We start from the raw sequence: 22,857 nt of genomic DNA on the forward strand, positions 1-22,857 counted from the left end.
TACTGTATGAGCCATTGGCATTTGAAATAACTCAAATCAAACTTGTTGCACTTCCTGTGGCTGCAGGTTTTGCGTAAGAATGAATGATATTTATGAGCTCTGGTTGAATAAGGAATATCACATATCAAGCTGTGTCCCAAATGACATACTATGCACTATGCACTTAAACTATGCACTATGCACTCAACCATATAGTGTATGAAATTTAGAAGGTTAGCATCATCCCAAAGGAATACTAAATGGTTTTATACTAACCGGAAGTATATCGGTTTCCCAGACGTGCGCAAATCATGTCAATCCATGTCGTTTTCATCCGTTTTGCCCAGCATTACTTTATCATCAGATTGAAGCATTGTCACTCTGCAGGAGAGCTTTGCTCGAGCATCATCTGATAGCCCCGCCTCCCTTCCGCTACGTAAGCGAAACTGCGGGCGTTGATTGCGTGAAGTGTCCACAGTTCCACACTTCATATTTTCGGTTGAAAAAGTGCATCATCCGGGTACTTAAAGTGCACTTCTTTTTTAAAGGATTTTCAATGTGAACGCACTACTCACACTATTTATACTACAAAATGGCACAGATAGTGCGCAAGTACGCGATTTGGGACGCTTCAGTATTTCATTCACAGAAAGGTATCATAATCTGGGGGTTTAGAATACAAGTATGGACCACCTTCATGAAGCTTTTGTCATTTCTGGAGGTTGACAGTCAAAATCAATATCCACTTTCATTGTCTGGAAATGAGCACCTTAGACATTTTACAAACCCCCCCCCCAAAAAAAACCCCAAAGATTTCAAACATGAGAATGCGTGAAAATTTTCATTTTAACATTTGAAGTTCAGTTGGGTAAACGTGTTTGAAAGGCACAAGAGCGATGTTAAAATGCTGTCTCAATACAGTACAAGGGTAACATAGCAGTCACTACAGGTGATTTCAAAGAACTGAAGGAACTGAAAGGCCAGCAGTACAAAAACATATTATTTGCGAGAATTACTTTTCCTGACCCTGTCTATGCCTTTCAAACACAAGGCTTTTGCTTTAATAGCCTCTGGTGTAATTCCCCTGATGAAACGGGCGCAGTTTCAACCACTGCCGTTTGTTACCTAAAGGATATTGATCCTGGATGCTTTCCAGAAAGAAAACAGGTGATGACACTAATAAGCAATTTCTCTGATTTAACCAATCCGATAATCCTCTCTGAAAATGTTTACTCTGGGATCCAGCTTGGCCTGAGTTTCAAAAGTCAACCTGCTTGACTTGACTACAGTAGCTGTGGAGAGAGAGCGCTACGTAGTAAAACCTAGAAGACACGTGGAGAGTGCAGCAGACCCGGGAAACGTCAGGGATGCGGTGATCTTAAAGCAGAGAGACGGGGACGAAACAGCAAACAGATCAACGTGTGCGGCCCCTCGCACAGCTGTCTCCGGTTAAATAATGGCTCCTGCTGATCCCATCCTGCTAGCACAATTACCGAGAGCTCCGGAGACCAGAGCGCAGACGCTCGGAATGCTCGCATAATGATTCCCAGCAAATTGATGACACCGGTGGCCTCGTTTGCACAAGCTAGATTAACCTGAGAGGAAGAGTTTGGTGCTCTGAGCGGATAGGGATGAGGACCGGACTGCAGTAAACGCAGCACTCCGTAGTGTGTGTTTGGGAAGCAATTTACGCCCTTACGCAGGCAGTAAACCGTTTATGTTGCGTGTGGCCAAAAGTACAGCTCAAGCTATGCATCGGCATTGAGCAGTAAAACAGACTGTTGTTTCTGTGGACCGTTTACATTCACTAATCAGTGCAAAAAGAGACGGATAAAGCACAATGCAGGTCTTCAGCACGAAACCTGTTGATTTAAGTTTACAGCAGTGCCATTTTTAAACCAACAAAGCACAAATTCTTAACAGATTCCACCCCTGTCCCATCTCTTGGCTGGGTTGCTTTGTCAGTGTGTGTGCATTGATTTTCATTCACCAAGATTAATTGGCCTCTTTAATAGACTAATTTCACAGAGGAACGGCAATAATCAGGGACAAATGAGTAACAGACTGAGTTTGTTTACTTTGCCTTTATTATGAAGTGCTTAAAATGCCTTGTGTCTTGTGCTTACATCAGTTAAACATTGGCTCAAAAAGTCGCAGGACATTGTTTTCTTCTTTAACAGAGGTTCAGTGAATTCATCTACAGTAAAAAGGCATTTCCTCTTCAAATGAGTATCTACATGAAGATCATCTCACAAACTGAGCTGTTTAGACATCCCTCTTTCAAGATATAAAAAAGGAAGATCGAGCTAGGTAACATCTACCTGAATCTAGGTTTTTGTGCTACTTTAAGAATTTCTACGATGAAGTGCTTTCAGTACAAATCGTGGGAACACCCAAACGGGAGAAAAAGTCGGAAATGCAATGGGCGAGAGCATTACACACAGGCTATGCAGATGGTACACCTTCCTGTCCTTGCTTGTCCTTGCCTGTCCCTTTGAGTTAACCTCAGAAAAGCCATTAGATTTCCAGACAGGGTGTTCCACACTTCAGAACGGTTCTGAATTGCTTAGAGTGGAGTTACAGCACTTTTGGGCCTACGTCCTACATCTACGTTAAATTTGAGGCAGGCAGTGCATAAGCAGAGAGCAAAGGAAGATGGCTGAGATTTATGGATTTTCGTCTTTTGATTTACTAAACACTACATTGGCATTTTCCCTGATGTGGTATTTTAAGTGATTATTAAGAGTACTGGATCAAAATGTACCTGATTTAGAAAAAAAACTGCTATAGGTAATACTTTATTACTTTCAAAAATACCATGCATTAGGATTATTGCTTTTTATATTCTTATGAGAATCCCTAGAAATATTGCCCCCTGAAACTATCTCTACATTTTGGCAAAATAATAAGCTTTGTGGTATTGGCATAGATTTCTTTTTTCTTTTTGCATGCATTAAGTAGGTTTACAAAAATAAATTAACACAAATAAATAAATAAAACCAATTAAACGTAATACAACAAACAAAAACATTTTTGTTCAGCATGTATATAAATGCTTTGGCATGTTAACAACAAAGCAAAAGGTAAAGGAAGAAAACGAAATGCAAACGAATCGTAAAATAACACCTTCAGCGCATCATATAGACTTATACATCCTTGGTGACATAAATAAAACAAACCTAATCAAAATAAATAAGAAAATAAATAAATCTAAATGTTTACCTCGATTGCGAATACGTTTGGGCCACTTGCAGCAGTATGATAATATCCACTGACAATACAAAAGAGTTTTATTTTAATGAGGAACATGGTGTCACTCAAACCTTCACTGGACGCCGCTCGCAATAGTCAAGTGCTGCGCAGCGCCGAGCTGAACTGTCTGAACGTCATATCAGGACATGAAGTGCATGCGAACGCTTCCATATTCCTTTAAGGTCAACTTGCGAAAAATAGATAAAATTGTGCTATTACTGGATTTAATTTAGATCGTGAGACAATACTGGGTAAGATAGCGTAATCATCTTAAAATGTGATGGGGTGAAAGTGTCTATAAGCATTCGGAGACCGGAAGTCATGCTTCAACAGACCCGAGTGGCGAGAACGCGCCTTTGAAGCACGCGGACTCGTAGTGCTTGTTCAGGTAGGACTTGAGCGCGAAAGTTTTGTCGCATCGCTTGCATTTGAAATGCTTAAACGCCGAGTGCGTCTGCATGTGCGCCCGCAGGTTGGAGCGGTCGGCAAACGCTTTTCCACAGTGTGCACATCCAAATGGCTTCTCACCCGTGTGAGAGCGCATGTGACCCTGCAGTAGCCAAGGTCTGCTGAACGCTTTGCCACATATGTCGCACTTGTGCTTGAGGTCATGGGTAAGCAGGTGCATGGCCATGGCTGGCATGGACACGTACACTTTCCCGCATGTCGGGCACTTTTTGGCCATCTTGCTGTCCAGGCTCCGGTGCGTCTGTTTGTGCCTGCTCAGATTGGAAGACGTTGCGTAGGTTTTTCCACATTCGTTGCACGTGTGCCGCTGGAGGGTCCGCGAGCCGCTGATCACTTTCCTACGTGACCTGCCGTCCGTGATAAAGAACGCATCCACAGTGTAACCTTCGCTCACCGCGTTGTCACCGTTAATGTACCCCGACGTGATCTCTGACTGCGGGCTGTCAGGCTGGTCCGAGTCGGGTGCCCCATAGTCACTATGATTGCTGTCATAAATTGGTCCTGGCGAAGGTACTTTAATGCCACCGTCACTTTCTCCATCGTAAACGACCGGGGTGATGTAGTCGCTGATGTACCCTAGCGTGGAGAGAACAAGAGCTTTTATTCAATTATTCATATTCGCAGGGGAATCGAGTGAGGACAGTGTGGTTCATAGATGCAACGGGCACTTTTCCGCTCAATTTATCTCCACCTTGGCAACTGGCAACTCCGATAGACTGTGCCAATTTTATAAGAGATTCATTACAATGTTCATTACAGGATCAGCACTTCTCCTTGATTATAATTAGACCTCCGCGGAAGGAAATTATCTAACGAGTCGACATCACTATACGAAAGAGAGTTTGGGCTATTCACATTATTCGTGAGTTATTTCAGGGTAAAGCCTTGGACCAGTAAAGGATACCATATTTACTCTGGATTTACAGTATGAGCACAGATAGCACTTTTTGCCAGTGGGAGATTAATTGCCCCGTTCTAAATGCACTACCATAAGCACAGTATGCAGTCAAGCTGCCCTAAGCGTTTTTTTTGATTTGCAGAATAAACAAACACCTAAGCGCACCTCGAAGACAAGCGCAGCGCACGCAGTAGGTCATGGGTAAGCTTAGTTGCTCGGAAGTTAAACCTTGTTATCAGTTTCATAAAGCATGCATGTCAATGTTACAGAACCATTCATATCATGCATGGGGATTTTAGTGCGGGAATGCAACTAGTTATGCTTGCGTTTTCATAATGAAAAACAGGATCAAATGCACATAAACAGCGCTATAAATACATAAAGCACATCTTTATATTCATTTTTACACTTTTGCATTTACCTTTGTCGTGTATCCGAAAGCTAAGATCGGTCCTGGACCTGCAGTACGCGCTCTCAAGTTCAGTGGATGAGAAATCACCAAGCTTCACCTTTTTCACCAAAAAAGACCTTGGCATGTTTAGAGCGCAGCGCACAAACCCTCGTCCGGCACGTTATCCTCTCTTCATCCACCGCAGAATATAAGATTTCGACAGCCCTGTGGTCCAGCTGGGCTGAAACTCAAACACCTGAGCGAGGAAAAAGACGCGGAACCTCCGTATAGCGATGCGCCCTTTCTGCTATGCGCGAGCCCTTCAGCACAGACGAAATGCAACTTCAGCACTGGATAGCTCCCGACAGCGACAGATCCTTCCTCCCTGAGTCGTCGTGTCAAAAGAGTGCGCGCAGACCCGATGCCGTCTCGCCAATGGAAACACTCCAAAAATGAGCACCTTTAAATGTGAGCACGTTTCCGGTGGAACTGTTAAAAGTGCGGCTACGGCGAGAGGTATCCACTCCCTTCTCTTCTCGCGCGGGTTGAATGTCTGAGCTCTGTTGATCAGATGCTGGGATTTATACGCGCGGCGATCAGGTGGGAGATGGAGATGGACGTGCTTAATTTAATCCATCAGAAATCTCCCGGGAACGACGTTGGACGAGAATGATTTATTGATGCCGTTATTCGTCTCTCCGTCTCATTTTTTCTCGTTGAGGGCGGTCCGCCATGTTCTCCGATATAAGAAGACGTCTTACGGAAATAAGTTTCATCCACACTTATATAGATTTGTTTGTTTAAAAATGGGTGAAGCAAAATGAATCAAATATATTTGTTAAGGTCTACGCTTTTGAAAATATAAAAACGTTCAAATTTTGGATTCTTTCTTTAAAAATAAACGTCACACCTTAAACTTGGTCTAGTCCTCCTTTCCTGTTTTTCACTATTTACAAAATGCCTAAGTATTATCCTATTTACAAAATGCATATGTTCTTCTCTATTTACAAAATACAAGTTGTAATCTATTTTATTTAATACATCTTGACATTAGATTTACTTTTGCCACAACCATAGAGAAAAAAGTGAAAGGCTATCCTTAACGTTTTCACTAAGGAAGAGGCTATAAGCAGAAGTTCCGACTCAACTACTATAGACACAGAGAATATAGACAAATAAATAATCTGCGCTTACACTTCTTCTAAAGCATCCACATTTTCAAGACTGTTTATCCAGTATTACTTTAAATCCCATTCACTCGCTTGCTATCACTAACTAATCACCTGTCTAATCTCTGCGATTTCAGCAGCAGTGCTATAGGCAGTCAAGGCCAAAAGAGGCCAGTTTACAGCTGGTGTTCACGTGCAGTGGCAGGCAGGCGAGCATAGAGGAGCGAAAGATCCAGGCTTTGCAGCTGCTGCGGCCCCCTCCACGAGCAGATGGAGCCTGGTGGGAACAAGCCGGAGATCTGGGGGGGACTCATAACCGCTAACAGAGAGATAGGGAGGGAAAGAGTCTGAAGGAAAGGATGCAGTGTGAACGCTTAAAAAAGACACAAAACAGATGTTTCGCGAAGAGTATTTGATAAAAGGTTGCTCTCAAAGCAGTTGGGTTGCCACTAAATAACTTTTTGGATCAGAGATTACATAACAAGTTCTATCACTCTTAAATAAAACTGTATCCTAAACACAGCTAGTTAAGTCACTTGGAACACATATAACAATTAACCAATGAGGTGTAATGTGCATTAGAAAACGTAGGACTAGAACAAGGTCACGAACAGGTCATACGCATTTATACTAAATGTACTCATTAAAGTAGTTTCATAATAAACACACAAAGCATCACAGCTAAAAAAGGAAAGAGATAAGGTCACACACACACACAAGCGCCAACAACATAGTGCACAAATGAAGGAGACTGCTGGATATTGTCCTTCAGCCCACTGTTGTAATAATAACACTAAATATTGCTGAGTACAGTTCTCACCAGACCAGAAATGCTGGGCTAGGAGCAAAAACATACTTTTTTCTAGTCCTCTCTGTTCGGTTGACTTCGACTAAAATACAGGTATACTCTATTGAGAAACAAAATACCAAAATTACACTACAGTTTGTGGAACAAAACAACCAAAATGACAGTTTAGTTTGCATTACAATGCAAATCCTGCAGGGGAGACCAGACATTCAGGGCTTTATTCCAGAATATTTCGTGGGGTAGGTTTATTAAAGCCAATTTCTGTATAGACACGTTGCCTTAAGTATCAGCTATAAAAAAAGCAGTTTGAAGCTATTATAAAAGCTATTCCCAGTGTTATTGTTCAAGAAAAAAGTTATGGTTTACTGAACCCACGTTGACTTCATGCAGCAGCTTAAGCTTCAAGTGTCACAATGAAACCTTTCATTAAGCACCCATTTATAGGCATTGCAGAAAAACAGTACACCAATTATGAAACCCCCTACGATTCATGAAATCGCACCATTCTGTCCAAGAAAAATTGTAATTAATAAAAATGAATGACAGAGATAAAACCGAACAATAATGAAACATACCCCTGTCCTAAAAACACAGTATACAGTACCTTCACTAGGTGAAGTAGGTGACCTTTGCATGAAAAAAATTCTGTTCACTTGTTAAATAAGTAGCAACAATACATTTGAATATTTATTTGGAAGACTGAAACTTCATTCCAAAACTGTTACTGAAATACACTGTAAAACCATATGACAACTTCCTCTGTGACAACTAGCCCCGGTCTCTTTTATGCACTAAGAATGCCCTCTCCTCCCAGCACCACACACATTCACAGCAAATTGAGGATGATGCAAGTGATGGTGGGTAATTAGGATTCTCTCCTCCTCTTTGTCTCGGGCGCTTGAGCGATTTAAGTCATCACCACGCAGTGTCACCGGGGCTGCTGCGGCTCTTCGCCTCAAGCTCTTTCCTTTACAAGAATCAGCCTCCATCTGTGCCTTTGTAGTTTCTTCACCCTGATGAGGAGCGAGGTTCCAAGGTAATTGCCTTGAATCAGTGAAATTGCATTTCTATACTTGACAAGCCTCTCTGTAAAAGGGTAACATACTGGAGACCGGGAATTTCGTTTTGGAGAGCAAAGGACCAGAGAGGAAAGAGAGATATCATTTCATTCTGCCAACAGTCAAACAATGGTGTGTCAGAAACGATCAGAGGTTACATCCTTCTGAACAGTAAGGCATAGAGCCGAGGGAGAGAGATATTAGCCCTTGTTCCGATATGGTATTATAGCCTGCTCTGAAACACACGTGCACAACCACCCGGATAAACACAGACACACACGTACAAAAGCATGCACTGCGTTATCAATCTACCTCCACATTCATCTCCCTGCGGGTCAGCCTCTCAGACGTCTTCTCTGGTCAGTCCGAGGGGCCAAAACAGCTTTGACTGGAGGCTTTCATGGCTTTGCTGTCAAAAGAAACTCACCTGGGATCAACGTCCTATTATGACATCAACAGCAAAGGGCATCATCTCAAAAAAAGAGATCCTAAATGGAATTCGAGGTTATCGGTTGATCTTTAAAGCAACGGATTCTTTGTAAGTCCTCTGATTGGCTGCTGCCCCACTGAATTAAATGGCTGAATGAATACTGTCTGTTCCATCAAGCTGTCAACCAAACACAAATAAAAAGAAACCCAAGACAAACCGAAATACTGCTATTTGAAAAATATTGGATAGCTACACTAAACATACAGGCCTCCAGTGTACTACTAACAAAGGCAGTCATCACATTTGCAAACCACACTTAATTCTTAAGAAACTTTCCTAAATATGTTCCTAGATATCTGTGCCGATTGTCAGATTTCCAGTTTTTGGAAATAGCGGCGTAGCCTACCTGGCAACGTCGCTGACAAGCAGATGGGTCCAGAATTATATTTCATTAAAACACAAACAAACCAGAGGGGGCCCCCACAATGCTTTTCCCATGGCACGTGATTCTTGGCTACCGTTTGACATGACAAGAATAAACCTTCACAAAGAGCATCCCTACAAGAATTATAGAGTGTCATTTCGCATTTCTCTATTGATCTACTGGAAGGGTTCCCTACTGCACAACGCAGTTTACGGGTAACTGTGACCTGACGTCTGACCCCCAGTTTGGCGGGTCTCCATCGAGGTCCAAATGGCCAACAGCTCAATTGTGCGCTGACCAGCGTGTACTTCAGCTACCGGCTGAAAAAGTCAACGATCGCTGGCTGGACTGCGGTCCGGTAACAGCGGGACTACATTAATCTTATTTGTCATAAGCAGTCTCTTGGGAGAAGAATAAACCAGCCTGGGACTTAGCAAAGCCTCTTTATCTCACACAATCATGAAAACAGACCCACACGCACGCACGCGGCCCTATCTCCGGCTGGCAGTTTGGAGCTCTAATTAGATGTGATAGTTAAAGAGAATGAAAATGGGGACAAAAGCCACATTATGCAAATAGTGTTTGATTTTCGCCCATTCTCTCCTCCGTCTCCTGCTTTCTCTCGCTCTCTGACTCTTTCTTCGCGTTCCTTTTCGCGCCGTGTACCCGACTTGTGAAAAGAACGGGGAAAAGAGAGAGAGAGAAAATCTTGTGCCATCCGGGCTCGGTGTGCGCCCTACCATGTGTGAAGACTCAGCTGAGTAGGTCCGATAATTGGACACTTTGGCTGGAGATAGTTTCATAATGGAGAGGCTTGTCATTGTACTGCATGCGAGTGTGTTTGTGAGAATGTGTGGGTGCGAGAGAGATAGAGAGAGGTTTTTAACCATAAGACATGGGAGATTTTACTGAACTGCTTCAGTAAAATCACAATGCAAAAAACATGAGGCACGGGCATCTGTGGGTTTTAGTGTAAGTGCCGTATAACAAAAGAGAAATGTTTAACTAACGCTATAAAACATGGCAGATATTTTAGCACTTTAGGCATGATAATGAGCATTGCAAGTCAATGTAATTTTCAGATCTCCAGCGGAGCTTAGTGAGCGCTTTAAAGTCACATAGAATCCCTGTTAGCAACCCATTTTACTGCTGCGATGAGACTTATCCAGGCAAAACTGAATATTCAATGAGAAAGAAAAATGCAGGGCGAGACTTGACTTTATCCATCGGGATTGACTGGATCATGAAAAATGGGCGTATGGAACCAGCCGCACCTGAATGCCTAAAGCTTTTTGGTCGTTGGTTACAATTATCCATAGCGTCTTGCAACCTAAGTGACATCAGTTAGAAAAAGCTATAAAAGCTAAAAGTTCTTTTAGAGAAAGAGCCAGCTATTACATTCTGATTATGAAGACAAAAAGCATACATCAAAAATATGCGCATCCATAAATAATTCACAAAAATGCATTAAGAAAGTAAACAGGGACAAGTTTAATTTCATGTTGACTTTAAGATCAAACACCTCATGCCTATTGATGGGCTATGCTAATATGGCCGATGAAAATATCTTTTATTTACTTTTCAGAATAAGCTTTGGCCACTCCCCCGTCACCCTCTGCATTTGACCCGTCAAAGCTCGGCAGTGCAGAAAGCCGATTATACGTGCACCCCGCCATTGTTTCCTTGTATGAATGAACCGAGCCGGCCACTGTGAATGGCTGAACACAATGTACCGACATAGACCAGACAATGGCCATATAATTAACAGATCATGATGAGAAGAAAAGAGAGCGAGGAAAGTAGAGGGGAAGGAACGAGAGGCATTTGAAAATAGACATGACTTGGCTGGGAACTCTAACCTTGCACACAATGAGCGTGAGGTCAGATGAATTAATCTGATTAGCATGTTTATTCTCAACCCATTCCCTTGAGTGCAAGACCCTTTCTCACCCGACAAAATCAACACCGTCCTGCGCTCACCGATGTTAGATAATCAGCCATTGGGGAAGAAAGCTATTTCTGAGTGTTGTGTAGAGAAAGATATACAGTTTCCAGCTATCTAAGAATTGTACACTACACAATCTTACATGGCTATAAAGTCTCTGCTGGAGTCTGGAAACAGCTTCTCTGTTTTTTTGCTCAAAATCTGGAAGAGATAATTAGTTCATCTGACTCTATTTACTGTGGCACACGGGCAGACCCGAGCTGGCACAGCTGCTCTGCAATACAGGTAAGATACAGAAGTCATGAACTCGTCGTGCATGAAGACACGGATGCCCTGTGTGAGACACTTGGTCTTTTTCGCGAACAGAACAGTAAAGAGAGAATTCACTAAGAATGAATGGCCCCCGCAGATTTTCTAAATTCTTGTAAAATCCTGTAGCTTAACTGGTTTGCTAAATACCAATATATCTTTGATGCACGGTAGGTCGCTTTGTATAAAAGCATCTTCTGAATGCAAAATATAAAATTAACACAAAATTTGCCTTTTGCAAACCAGTTTTGAAAACTAGATCAGAACGGAGCAGACTACCATGACCTGCCACACTTTAAACCGACTGCACATTGTTCCACCACTGTGACACCAGAATCGATTATTTAAAATGCTGAAAATGTGCTCATTCACACCACGAGTCTGGATATTTGCCCGGTTATAATGTTCTTCACCATCGTTTGATGAATTACTGCAGTCATTACCGCTTGATTGTATTATAGCACAATGTTAATTGCCGCAGGCAAATAGCACTGAATTTCACCAATAAGGCGCAATTTACATAGACAGGAGGCGTGTTTGGGCTGAGAAGGATAACAAAGAAGCACTATTAAATTGCATTTAGCAGCGTTTCATTGATTAAAATAGGATTCAGGGAGGGCAGGGAGTAAAAGCAAAAACTTGAAACTGTTAAGTAAATCTGCCACTAAAAAGCTTAGTTGAGTCTGCTCAAAGTGTTAGAATAATCATGACAAACAAACAGAATGAAAAACACTTTAAATGAATTGGGATAAGGGTTTGAGCCAACTCCATAACCTCGCTCATGTTTACGGCTTTGCCAATACAATGATGAAACATTATGCCCTAACAAGTCTGTGAGATCTTACTGGTCCAAACTCCTGCACTCACCCGTATACATTTCTTTGTTCTGTTGAACACAAAGAAAGATATTTGGAAGAATGTTAGCAATTTTCAGTTCAGGGACATCATTGACTACCATAGTAGGAACTATTTAAATGGTACTCAAAGGTGCCCCAGAATTGTTTGCTTTCCTCAATTCTTCAAAATATCTCATTTTGTGTTCATATGAACAAAAAATTGCTAACATTCTTCCAAATATCTTTGTTTGTGTCCAACAGAACAAATACATTTATGCGTAAATTATGACAGATTTTTTATTTTTGGGTGAACTGTCCTTTTAAGACATTTCTAGGGTCAACATAACCCCAAACATGACCTCATTGCTCAAATTTGCACATACAGTAACAGAAAGGTTAAAGAATCCAAATCCTAGCACACCCATACTTTCCTCCTATTTCTCGATACGATTCTCCCTAGCTGAGAGAGAGAGATAAAAACAAAAGCAAAAATCTCATTATCCACTAAGTGGGTGATGGAGACTATAAGTGCAGTGAGCTAGACATCAGATGGAGAAGAATGAGGCAGCTGAGCTCTCCTCCACAGATAACCCCACTCTGAGATTGATAGCAGGACAGACTTGATGCCTTATTGGTGTGGACTGGCTTTGTGATGTTTATCTCGAGGGAGAGAATCATCACATCAAGGTTAACACAAGATGAACACTTCATGGCCAGTAAAGACAAACCCCAGAGTTCAGCTGCAGGTGCGGCAGAGCTCGGTATGTCCATGTGTAGGGATTACAGGCAAAGACTCATAAGACCTTGCTGTTAGACAGCGGAGGTTTGATAGTGACGGATCTAAAATCAATCCCAGCTCTGAGCAACTCTGTCACTACGGCCACACAATGGGCATGGTGTTACACATATTTCAAACTTGTTTACTTCAGCTACACAACACTACGAAACATCTATTCTAAAACATGTTTAACCATGTCAAAATCTAGTCAACATAGTACTACAAATCAACACAGAATCTGTCCAACTCAGTTGGTGTGGTGGTGTAAGGTCTGGCCTGGTATCTGAAAAGATAAAAAGAAAAGGTCAAACCATGAGCTATCACCATTGTGCATTTGAGCGAGGGATTTAACTCCGGGATGCTCTGGAGGGGGAACGTCTAAAGGAAAGTTGCGCTTCAGGCTCTGTTAAAGTGATAGTTCACCCAAAAATAAAAATGAAATAGAAGATATTTTTAATGTCTCAGTGGTTTTGTGTCCACACAACTGAAGTCAATGGGGAACAGTGTTGTTTTGTTACCATTGTTCTTCAAAATATCTTTTATGTTCTGCAGAAGCAAGAAAAGGTTTTTGGGGGTGAGTAAATGATGGGAAAAACTCCAAAATAAATAAATACAAGACATCCTCTCTTCTTCTAAGGCAAAATAATACTTTAGTGACAGAAAATTGGTAATCATTCAAGAAATTGATAATATGTTTTGTATCCATATGGTTTGGATTACTTTAATGATGACATTTCGGATCTTATTTAAAAAGATAACAGCTGTCATTAATATAAAATGACTGGTTTGTGTTTAGCTGAAGACAGGAAGTCATATCGCTGCTGTCCTTCTGAAACCTCATATCTCCATATTTCACGATTTATATTTTTATTGTTTGTCACTGGGTTTTGCAAATATATAACCAGCCAATAAAAAGTATTAAAAGGTGCTTTAAAAAAAACCCACATTTAATCATTCAAAAAGTATGGGGTTTTTCCATTTCCTGAAAAACAGCCAATTTGGATATCCAAGGTTTTGGACGTAAAGCTTAGATGGCGCATAAATTTCACCCCAAAGGATAAAAATCAACGCAATGAAGGTTCAGATGTAGTAACAGTAAGGTATTCGACAAGTCAAAATAAATGAGAAGTATTGCAGAAAAAATGTTCAATTAGGATGAGACTACATCACAAAGCGCATGAAAACATGTGGACCTCAGGTAAAACTAGCCCCACCCAAATAGTACTTATGCAAATCAGCACCACACTGTGACAAACACGTTTACATACACGCGTGCCAAACCATTCCGAACCAGGAAAACAGGCTTGTAATTTTGAGGGAACAAAGTATGCCCCACTTTCAGACTGTGAAATTGTTGTGCGGTGGCAAGCCACTGCCCTCGCTGTCATAAACATTTAACATTTGGACTGGGATAGCATGCTGAGTTTATCACTCTGTGATCCGCTTGATAAATGATTGGCTTGATTAAAGGAGGACTATGATGAACAAACAGCGGCGCTGTTCAGAATGCTGTTTACGTGCACACTGTGAATCTGGAATGGCAAAATCAGTCAAGATAATGAACAGAAAAACATTGGACTGATAATTAAATGCTGTGACTAGCTCAACGCAGCCACGCACTTATTTCCAACGCTCGCCGACTTTCTGCATCTCCCAGTCTGGATATTGTCTTTTTAATCATCAGTGAAACACTTTTTAGAACGCAAGAGATTTGAAGGCAGATTGAATATGAATTAGTTCAGGCAATTAATCAAAATTATAAACATCTGTGTACATCTTATAAACCCATTTAACCTTGATAAGGTTTGAGAAAGTGTGTTATAATTAGATGTGCGGCGTGTCATTACGGCGTGTAAAAGTTGGCCCTTATCAGCAGAGCGAATGATTAAATGGGCTTTTGAAAGATCATAAGAATCTTCCGTCTCATAAGGCGTGGCTATCAAACTGCTTCCCAATATGCTTGTGCGCACCTTTATTCCAGATGGTACACGGTGAAACACACACAGAGCTGTTTGTTCCATTCACTGTGCGCTGTTCAATAAAGCAGGATCACTTTGGAGCTTTGACAGACGTTAAGTAATTATAACAAATGGACATGTGAAATGAATTTCATAACCCGATGATGCCTTCTCAAACACTGCAATAAAACCTGAGACAAAGACATTAAAGCCCCCAATGAAATCACTGTGTGATTTTCTTACATTTCCTTTTGAAACCAGAGGTTTGAGCTTAGAGATGTTTCAAACGGGCTTGTTCCTTTTATTAAAACACCCAATTGGCTGTATATGAAAAATATGGTACTTGCAAGTAATGGGACATTCTCATACTAGAGAGCATCTGACTGTACAAATCGGAGTAGCGCAAGCTGAGTCATCAATATTTTTGGCCTCTTTTGCAAGTAGACAAGGACTCTAGATATTCAATGTGTATATCTAAAGTGAATTTGGTCAACATTTAGGAATAAATGAACACGCTGATGCCCTCAAAGCTAACACGCACGGACTGAAAGCAAAGTCAGTCCATTCTGCAGTCATCTTCGGAAAGCCTCAGGGTAGCTCTTTTACAATCATGCAAATATAGCTCCTATCAATTTAAACAGGGAAAGACCAAAATCTCAAAAACTACTTACATTTTAATGGCATATTTCAAAATAGAAATAAAGCTGACGCAAATGAAATCATAAGCTTTGTTTCATAAGATCAAAATATTTTTGACTGGCACTTATCTATAGCCAATTTCTCCTATTCATTGTAATACAAGTCGCACTTTACTGTCTCTGCTGGCACCCATAATGCCCTGATGCACTAAAACTATTTTTTTCCGTGACACAAAAAGTGCAGATCATGCACATCTATGATGTTAGTGTGCCATAGACACCACCAAACGATACATCCAGCGGAAAACCGACCTGGCTGTCCGACCTCTGGGCGATTAGGTAGAATAAAACAAAGAAGATCAAAAGCCTGCAAACGTCAATGAGACGTCACCGTCGGTGGCTGTAGGCCTCCTGTGTCATCTCAGCTTCTAAATAGGGTTACATTAACAGCGCCGATTAACATAAGTGTCAGAAGAACTCTGCCGAGGAGCACCCTAATGATTTTTAAATGGATTCGTGGAGAGAGCAGAAGCTCTGGTGATAAGGATCAGCTGGAAGGACTAAAGACTTTGAAGATCTATTACCAAAACGTGAAGCAAATAAAGGACAGTTAGTTGTAACTTTACGAAAACAGCTGAAGAAAAATACTATTCAATTCTTACTAAAGCATAAAAATAGTTCATGCAAACTGAAAAAATCAATCGTTGCAAGTACCCTCAACAAGTCAAGGCCGATTCGACTGAAACATGTCATTTCAGATGATGCCACAATAATAAGGATGCTACCGAGAGGTGAACAGGTTCTCTCACTCACTTTTGTTTCTCTCGGTCATGTCCTCTTATTCTACGCCCTGAGAATGTTATTGTAAACTTCCTGTGATTCTACACGGGACACTTCTTTACCTCAGTGGCTTCATTGAACGGACAGCACTCAAGTAGTCCCTGTTTATTTTAACTCTATTCAATGGATTCCTGCTGTCTTTCCTCTCATTCTCAATATGCTAAAGAAAGACCCACTGTGAAGCACCACTCTGCTTTCGGGAACTACTATACCAGCCTAGTTTTCTCTCGGTACAAACACTCCACTATACTTCTCAATTAAGCTGTTTATTTTTTCTACAAACAGGTGTAAAATTTCAAATGGCAGGTGGGTGGTTTGAAAAAAGCAAACCCTATTTTTTCTCAGATGTGAATTTATTTGACTATGGCCATAAATAAGCTTTAAATACTTTTCTTATATTTATTTAGTGTGAAATCAGCTTCGCTGTTTTAAGAAAGTGCCGCAGAGTGTTAAAAAGCACCATTAACAGTAAACACAACTTCTCTCAGTCTACAAATCATCTGTAATTGTACATCAGTGCTACACTTTATGCAACCACTAGTAGGTCAAATGAGACGATACAGTAGGAAAACGTTACCCAGATGACATCATGCTTCTGCTAAGATTCTAAAGTGTAAAGTGTGGCTAAACTTAAATGCGACAAGGTTACACGACCCATTCAACAAATTGTTTATTAAACAATTTGTTTTTTGTTTATAAAAGTAATATACAATAAAATCCAACACATTGTTTATTCAATACAATTATTGTTATACAATAAAATATTGATATAAATGAATATTAACGTAAATAAAATAAAATATAAATAGTTATATTATTAGCCACTAGCCAGACCGATCAACAAACACAGACCAGAAGTTAACTTCGGGCCAGGTGCGTGCATCCAATGAAATCGTCTGTAGTGCACAAATGTCCAGTTTCCCTTGGACATACATGTTAAAGATCATAAAAGCAAGTCATGTCTAAGAAAGTTTTAGCAGCCCACACAAACAGTTTTTCCTTCTTCTTCCTCTAAAAGTCATTGGGATATTAAGGTGGATGCCTATGCTGCTATGGATTAAAAAGTGTTGGAGAATTTGATGGTTATGCATAATATTTCTTCCAGTGCAAAGTAATTAACAGTATCATACCTGCCATACTATCAAATGCATCAAATCTGCTTTAAAGCTTTGCTGACTAAAATGCCCCTAACCCCAGCCTCCTTGAGATATACAGGTTTAAGTAATCTAGTCTTAATCCGTATCACCTGACTAAGCTTTGCATAATCAAGTGAAATCTGCATGCTGCGACCCCGTCACCCCCGCTGAGGCACGGGCCGGATGTACGTTGCATTAAAATGTGTAAGGCCGCTCAGATCTTCAGGATATCCACGGATGCATCGGTGTGACTGGAATCCTGATAATTACCTTCCGCCTCACCCATCAACACACCTGTAGTCAATGCAAAACCCAGCAAGGTGACTTCTTGGATTCTGATTTTGTGCTTGATCGGATGATTTTGGCTGCATATGAATTTCAGGACTTTTAAGGTACTGAATGTAGTTATTTTTCTGCACAGTTTATAAATGGTGTTGGTATTGTCGTGTGACTTGTGTGTTATTTGAACCCTAACATGACAATAATTTAAAGGACCAGTGTGTAATATTTAGGAGGATCTATTGACAGAAATGCAATATAAGTTTAGCCAAGTAAAGGTTCTTCTACTCGTATTCCAAAATAATACTGGCTAGACATCATTTTAGACATTTACTTGTTATTTCTTTTGCTTGTTATCAAAAGACTTGTGGATGTGTACCGCAAGTTAAGTTCGGGCCACAAAAGTGTACATGCGCAATAGCATTTGTTTATGTTGTTACTTTGAAACTGTCTATAACAAATTTCTAACAAATGTAGGACTGCCTAAACTATTTAAAACAGGGATTTTTTTATATTAAACAGGATATTTATTCTAGGATTTCTTATGGTAAATTTTACAGTGTGGTACAACTAACCAGTTCACCTAGTCTTCTGTATCTTTTATTTCCATAGAAGACACTAGACACAGTCAGTCTCTTTGACCTTCTATCTGTATAGTATCATCATAACCTATATATGTCATATAATGTATAATATTGTGCTAATATAGTAGGATACTGCATTGACAACAGACATGCTTTATAAGATCTGCTTCAAAGCCCTTTATTTCCCACAATAGCACAGTTATCCATCTACAAATTCAGTTTGCAGGATGAAATACTCGAGGTAAGAGTCAATTATGGTGCCCTGTTATTTCTAAATGTGACTGTAGAGAGTTATTGAGAATGCATTAGATTCAAATGTAATTTTATTTGACAAACAAATGATTTCTTGACGATCTTGCTATATTGCTCGACTGTTTATTTTTGAGTATGAACCTTATTTCATATTCTACCTATACATCTATTATTTATGTCTGTAAATGACAACCTTGTTTGTCTGTTGTCAAGAGCGCATCTTAAAGTAGGAATAATAACATTCGTAAACGTCTGGCAATGTTTACAATATACTAGCTGCAAGTGCAAACACTTACTGTACTTGCAAGCAAACATTTTAAACCAAGTAAAATACTGATTTAATTTCAGTTTAGTGCCAATATGAGCATTATTTTACAATATGCAAAAAAACTGAATGCTTTGTTGTTTATATTTGGAAGCTGTTTGGGGACTTTGTGCTTCTAAGCACATTTAAGTTTTGTCCGAAGTTAGGAAAGATATTGTTGCGTACGGGGTAAGGCAGGGTGCACTGCAAAAAGAACATTTTTGACGTTTAATGTTCTCATTTGTTAACTTAAGAGCTAAATGTATAACAGTTCACCATGCTGGAGGTTTCTTGCATTAGTCAGGTAACAGCAGGGTATGTGTTTACAATTTGTTAAACGTTCTCACAGGTGACACATTTTGCAGGTTGGGTGATTGCTTCGTGCACACATTTCACAAGCACCTGTCAAATATGACTCACAAAGCTATAATTCAAATAGTAATCCTCATTGCATTTGCAAGAATCTTTCTACCTAATCTTTAGCTTATCCAGTAGGTGTTGCAATTTGCCTTTTATTTTCTAAAGGTATCCCTGTTGTGACGATGGTCACTTTGTCTCTGCGTTTTTATTGGACCACAAGTGATTTCTGAGACTCTCGATGAGCCAGAGAGGGTTATTTCCGCAGCGAAGCCCATCAAGTTCTGGGTCACCATCTGGAGTGTACCTACACCCTCACAAGCAGCCAAGGAGATTGCTCTTTATCTGCCTGTCTCTTTTCTCCCCCATCGCCTCTCCTTCCATCGTCCATTTCCTTTTTTCTGCCCGCCTCACGGTTGCTTGACAACTTGCCAGGATAAAGGAGATGTGTAATGGGGAAAGAAAGGAGGAGAAGATGAGAGTAGAGCTGAATCTCACCCACGTCTCTCTGGACCAACCTGCTCCTTGCGGGGAGTCCAATATCATCGCACCGTTTCAGTCGCGGGATTGATTTCAGCCGTTGGTCAGAAGCCCAAAACTTCCCAGGGGAGGGCATTTTCCTCTGATTTAATAAAGAGGAAAAGAATGCCAAAATCATCAAATAATGGATTGCCTTCAGCAGAGCTCATCCAATATTATCCGCCGCTACTATTTTTCTCTAAGAGAGTTCATTTTAAGCAGAGCATCATGCTGAACCATAGACCGGTTGAGAAAGGAAAGGAAAGAAAAGGGAGGAAAAGACGATACTTTAAAAAGCCAAAAGCTATTGTAATAGAGCCCTTAAAAATAGCCGTTTCTGAAAACCATTGTGCAAAATACATCTTACAGATCTCTGTGCGAAACTTGGCGCACTGCATTTTACAAACACGAGATATTCCTTGGGGAGCTTTTATTATAGACAAACACTTCGGTTCCAAAGCGTAACTTTACGCCACACATAAACCCACTCTTGCATTCTCGCAGTATTTAAAAATACACTGTTCTGCAGAATCAAGTTAAAATTTTCTCAAGCTGTGTGTTTGTGTGTGTGTGTGTGTGTGTGTGTGTTAGGGTTGTTTGTGTCGTCTGCTGTCCTCGATACAGACTACCTGCTGCTGTTGACTGATATTTGCCTTGCTTATCTCCTTCTACATGGGCTAGAGGTTTTAGGGAACTTTCAATATATGTACAACTAAGAAATGGCCCGATTCCCAAATGAAACTTTTTATTAGGAATATTGAAAAGTGACCAAGAATTTCAAAGAACAGATGTCACAAATGATATCAGACACCAGATTTGCTCTGTACACACTATTGTGTCTGCCCCTCCCCCTCCCAAATATTATGCAGACGGGCCTCATGAATATGCATGACTATTTTGGGATGCATAAATTCCTAATGTTTGAGATTTTTTCCACAAATAATTCAGCACTTGCAACTCTTTGAAATTCAAAGCATTCACAGCATGCTCGTGCAATTGATTTCTTAAAAAAATCCTTTCAGGGAAACAAATAAAATGCAGCGATAAAAATAATTCCTAACTAGTTGGTGCATGAGATGCCTGGTACTAATAATTTTATAATACCGTAATTTCATATTTATTGTGAACCCTGAAGAAACTTTGCTGACTTTGCCACTTTTCACAATAATAACCATGTCCTTTATCTTTTCATTTAGTCTGCTTTCTTTTTTTGCCACCGCACCTCATTATTTCTTCTCCCCTCTGCTTATACTTTCCTGAAAAGCTCCCAAATAACCCTGAAGTGCCTATTCACCAATCTTAATGTTGTGCTAGCGCAACAAAGGAGTGAAGAGCAAAGGAAGGTGGGAGTAGGGGGGGGCTTATATATGCTCGATGACAAAAGAGCCTGGCAGGTTTGAAAGCAGTCTGGGCCGTCTCAGACAAAAAAAAGCAGGCAGCAATAGGCTTTAAGAACACATCATTTCACTTCTAACGTGCCGTTTGCGGTCAACACAAACAAAGCAAAACATATGGTAGCCGCGAGTTGCCCCGACTGAGCGTCTGCATGTTGGAGAAACTATTAGGCAATAACTGGAACAATTATGCGCACCATACCGGACAAATTTGGTGGAGGATCTAGATTTAATTTAGTTGCTATCGGTACGAAACAAACTGGCAGCCCCAGAGGTCTGACATGGTCTGATAAGAGCTCCGCCACCAGCTAGGCCTGATTAAAGTGCACCCTAAAACACACACACACACACACACACGCACGCACGCACACACATTTAACCAAGGCAAAAGTACCCAAGACTGTATACATTCACCACTATACAGTAGCTGCAGTGACAAATTCTTTATTTTTTCTTTATTTACAAAATACATGGTCCAAGAATTGTGTACTGTATGTGTGTGCGTGTGAGACAGGCAGAACATTCCTGGAGAGCATATCTAACAATGCAACTGAATAATAAACAAGCATGCAAACACACAAAGAAGGTGTTTACTGTACAAGACAAGTGTCTTATCAGTCCACTCAATACTGATTTTGCAAAGAGCTGATCCAACTTAGCGCCTTGAATTCGGTGCTCATTATCAGTGGGCAATATGTGCGTGTGTGTGTGGAGCCTAATATATTCTGGCAGCCATGTGCTAAGCTGTGTGTGTGTGTACCCTAATGTATTCATACAGCCATGCGGAGGGCTGGAGCACTTAGCATGCGCTACAGGTTTCCTTTGTCCCCTGAGACAGTGATGAACGAGTCGTTCTCTCACATAAAGACCTGGGAGTTACACCCAGCAAGCACAAACGCAAACACTCGCGCGCGCGTACACTCCACAAGTAAACTGACACACTCCAATGAGCTATAATTAAAATAGCCCTGAAATAAACATATTCAACTGACAAACAGACTAGGACTCTTCCCGTTGAGGCGTGTAGCCCGGTATGCGAGAAAGAGAAGCTAACATGCGCTCCGTATGTATGCGCATCATACATATGCGTGCGAGCACGCATGCATATGTATGATGTTGTGACACACGTGCGCTCTGGCCTACAAGGATAAGATGCACCTGAATAATGTACAGTAAAGCAGAACAAAGTCAGTAATTGTTTAATAATACAACGTACAAAACACATGTAGGGGTAATGGAGTTACAGAGCGGCTGAATGCATAAGCAGCGCAAAGACACATGGCATACCGTAGCTTTTGCGTGATAATGGATGGGTCGTTAATGTTGTAATCTCTTCAATCTGCAATTCCTGTGTTTTCAGAAGCACATAGGGAAAAACTTAAGTTTTAGACTTAAAAAGGGTCTAAAACAATGGCAGACAACACAGATTTTCGTGTTTAAATATAGTCAATCGAGTTGCACTTTCCACAAATCATTTGCTTTGAATCCTTTCCAATAAAATGTGTATCATGCCCCTTAATGCACAAAAACGCAAAAAAAGATCTATTAACATCTTTGAACTTAAATGCAAGGAGTTTTGGAGTCAAGAACACTACAAAAGAAAACAAGCTTGACGTCTAAAACTTGGATTCCAAGCCCACCGATTAATGCCAGTATAAGTGTTGCGTTTCAAGCCTTGATCAAATTCAAACGACTGAAGTCAGCTAGTTTAACTTATCTCTGTCTGTCTCTCAGTGTGATGAAAAGTGTGGAAATGTGTGTTTTTTTATAATTAGTCTCTGTTGTGGACATTATTTTAGAGCTCTGGGATGTTTTAGCGCCTGAGGCGCAGCATCACACGCTTAGGTCTGT

The 22,857-nt window shown here is 40.6% G+C and overlaps 1 protein-coding gene across 1 annotated transcript; it reads right to left on the minus strand.

Annotated features, from left to right (window-relative positions):
• Positions 1-2,022: 2,022 nt before the first annotated feature.
• On the minus strand, positions 2,023-5,916 carry scrt1b (scratch family zinc finger 1b). Its single transcript, XM_057340537.1, has 2 exons — positions 5,019-5,916; positions 2,023-4,275 (listed from the first exon to the last, which is right to left on the minus strand). The coding sequence occupies exons 1-2, from the start codon at positions 5,131-5,133 to the stop codon at positions 3,551-3,553; spliced, it is 840 nt and encodes a 279-aa protein (XP_057196520.1). The 5' UTR covers positions 5,134-5,916; the 3' UTR covers positions 2,023-3,550.
• Between the last annotated feature and the right edge of the window lie 16,941 nt (positions 5,917-22,857).

The sequence above is a fragment of the Triplophysa rosa genome, linkage group LG8 (genome assembly GCF_024868665.1).
Source record: "Triplophysa rosa linkage group LG8, Trosa_1v2, whole genome shotgun sequence".
In the NCBI taxonomy this organism is placed as follows: Eukaryota; Metazoa; Chordata; class Actinopteri; order Cypriniformes; family Nemacheilidae; genus Triplophysa; species Triplophysa rosa.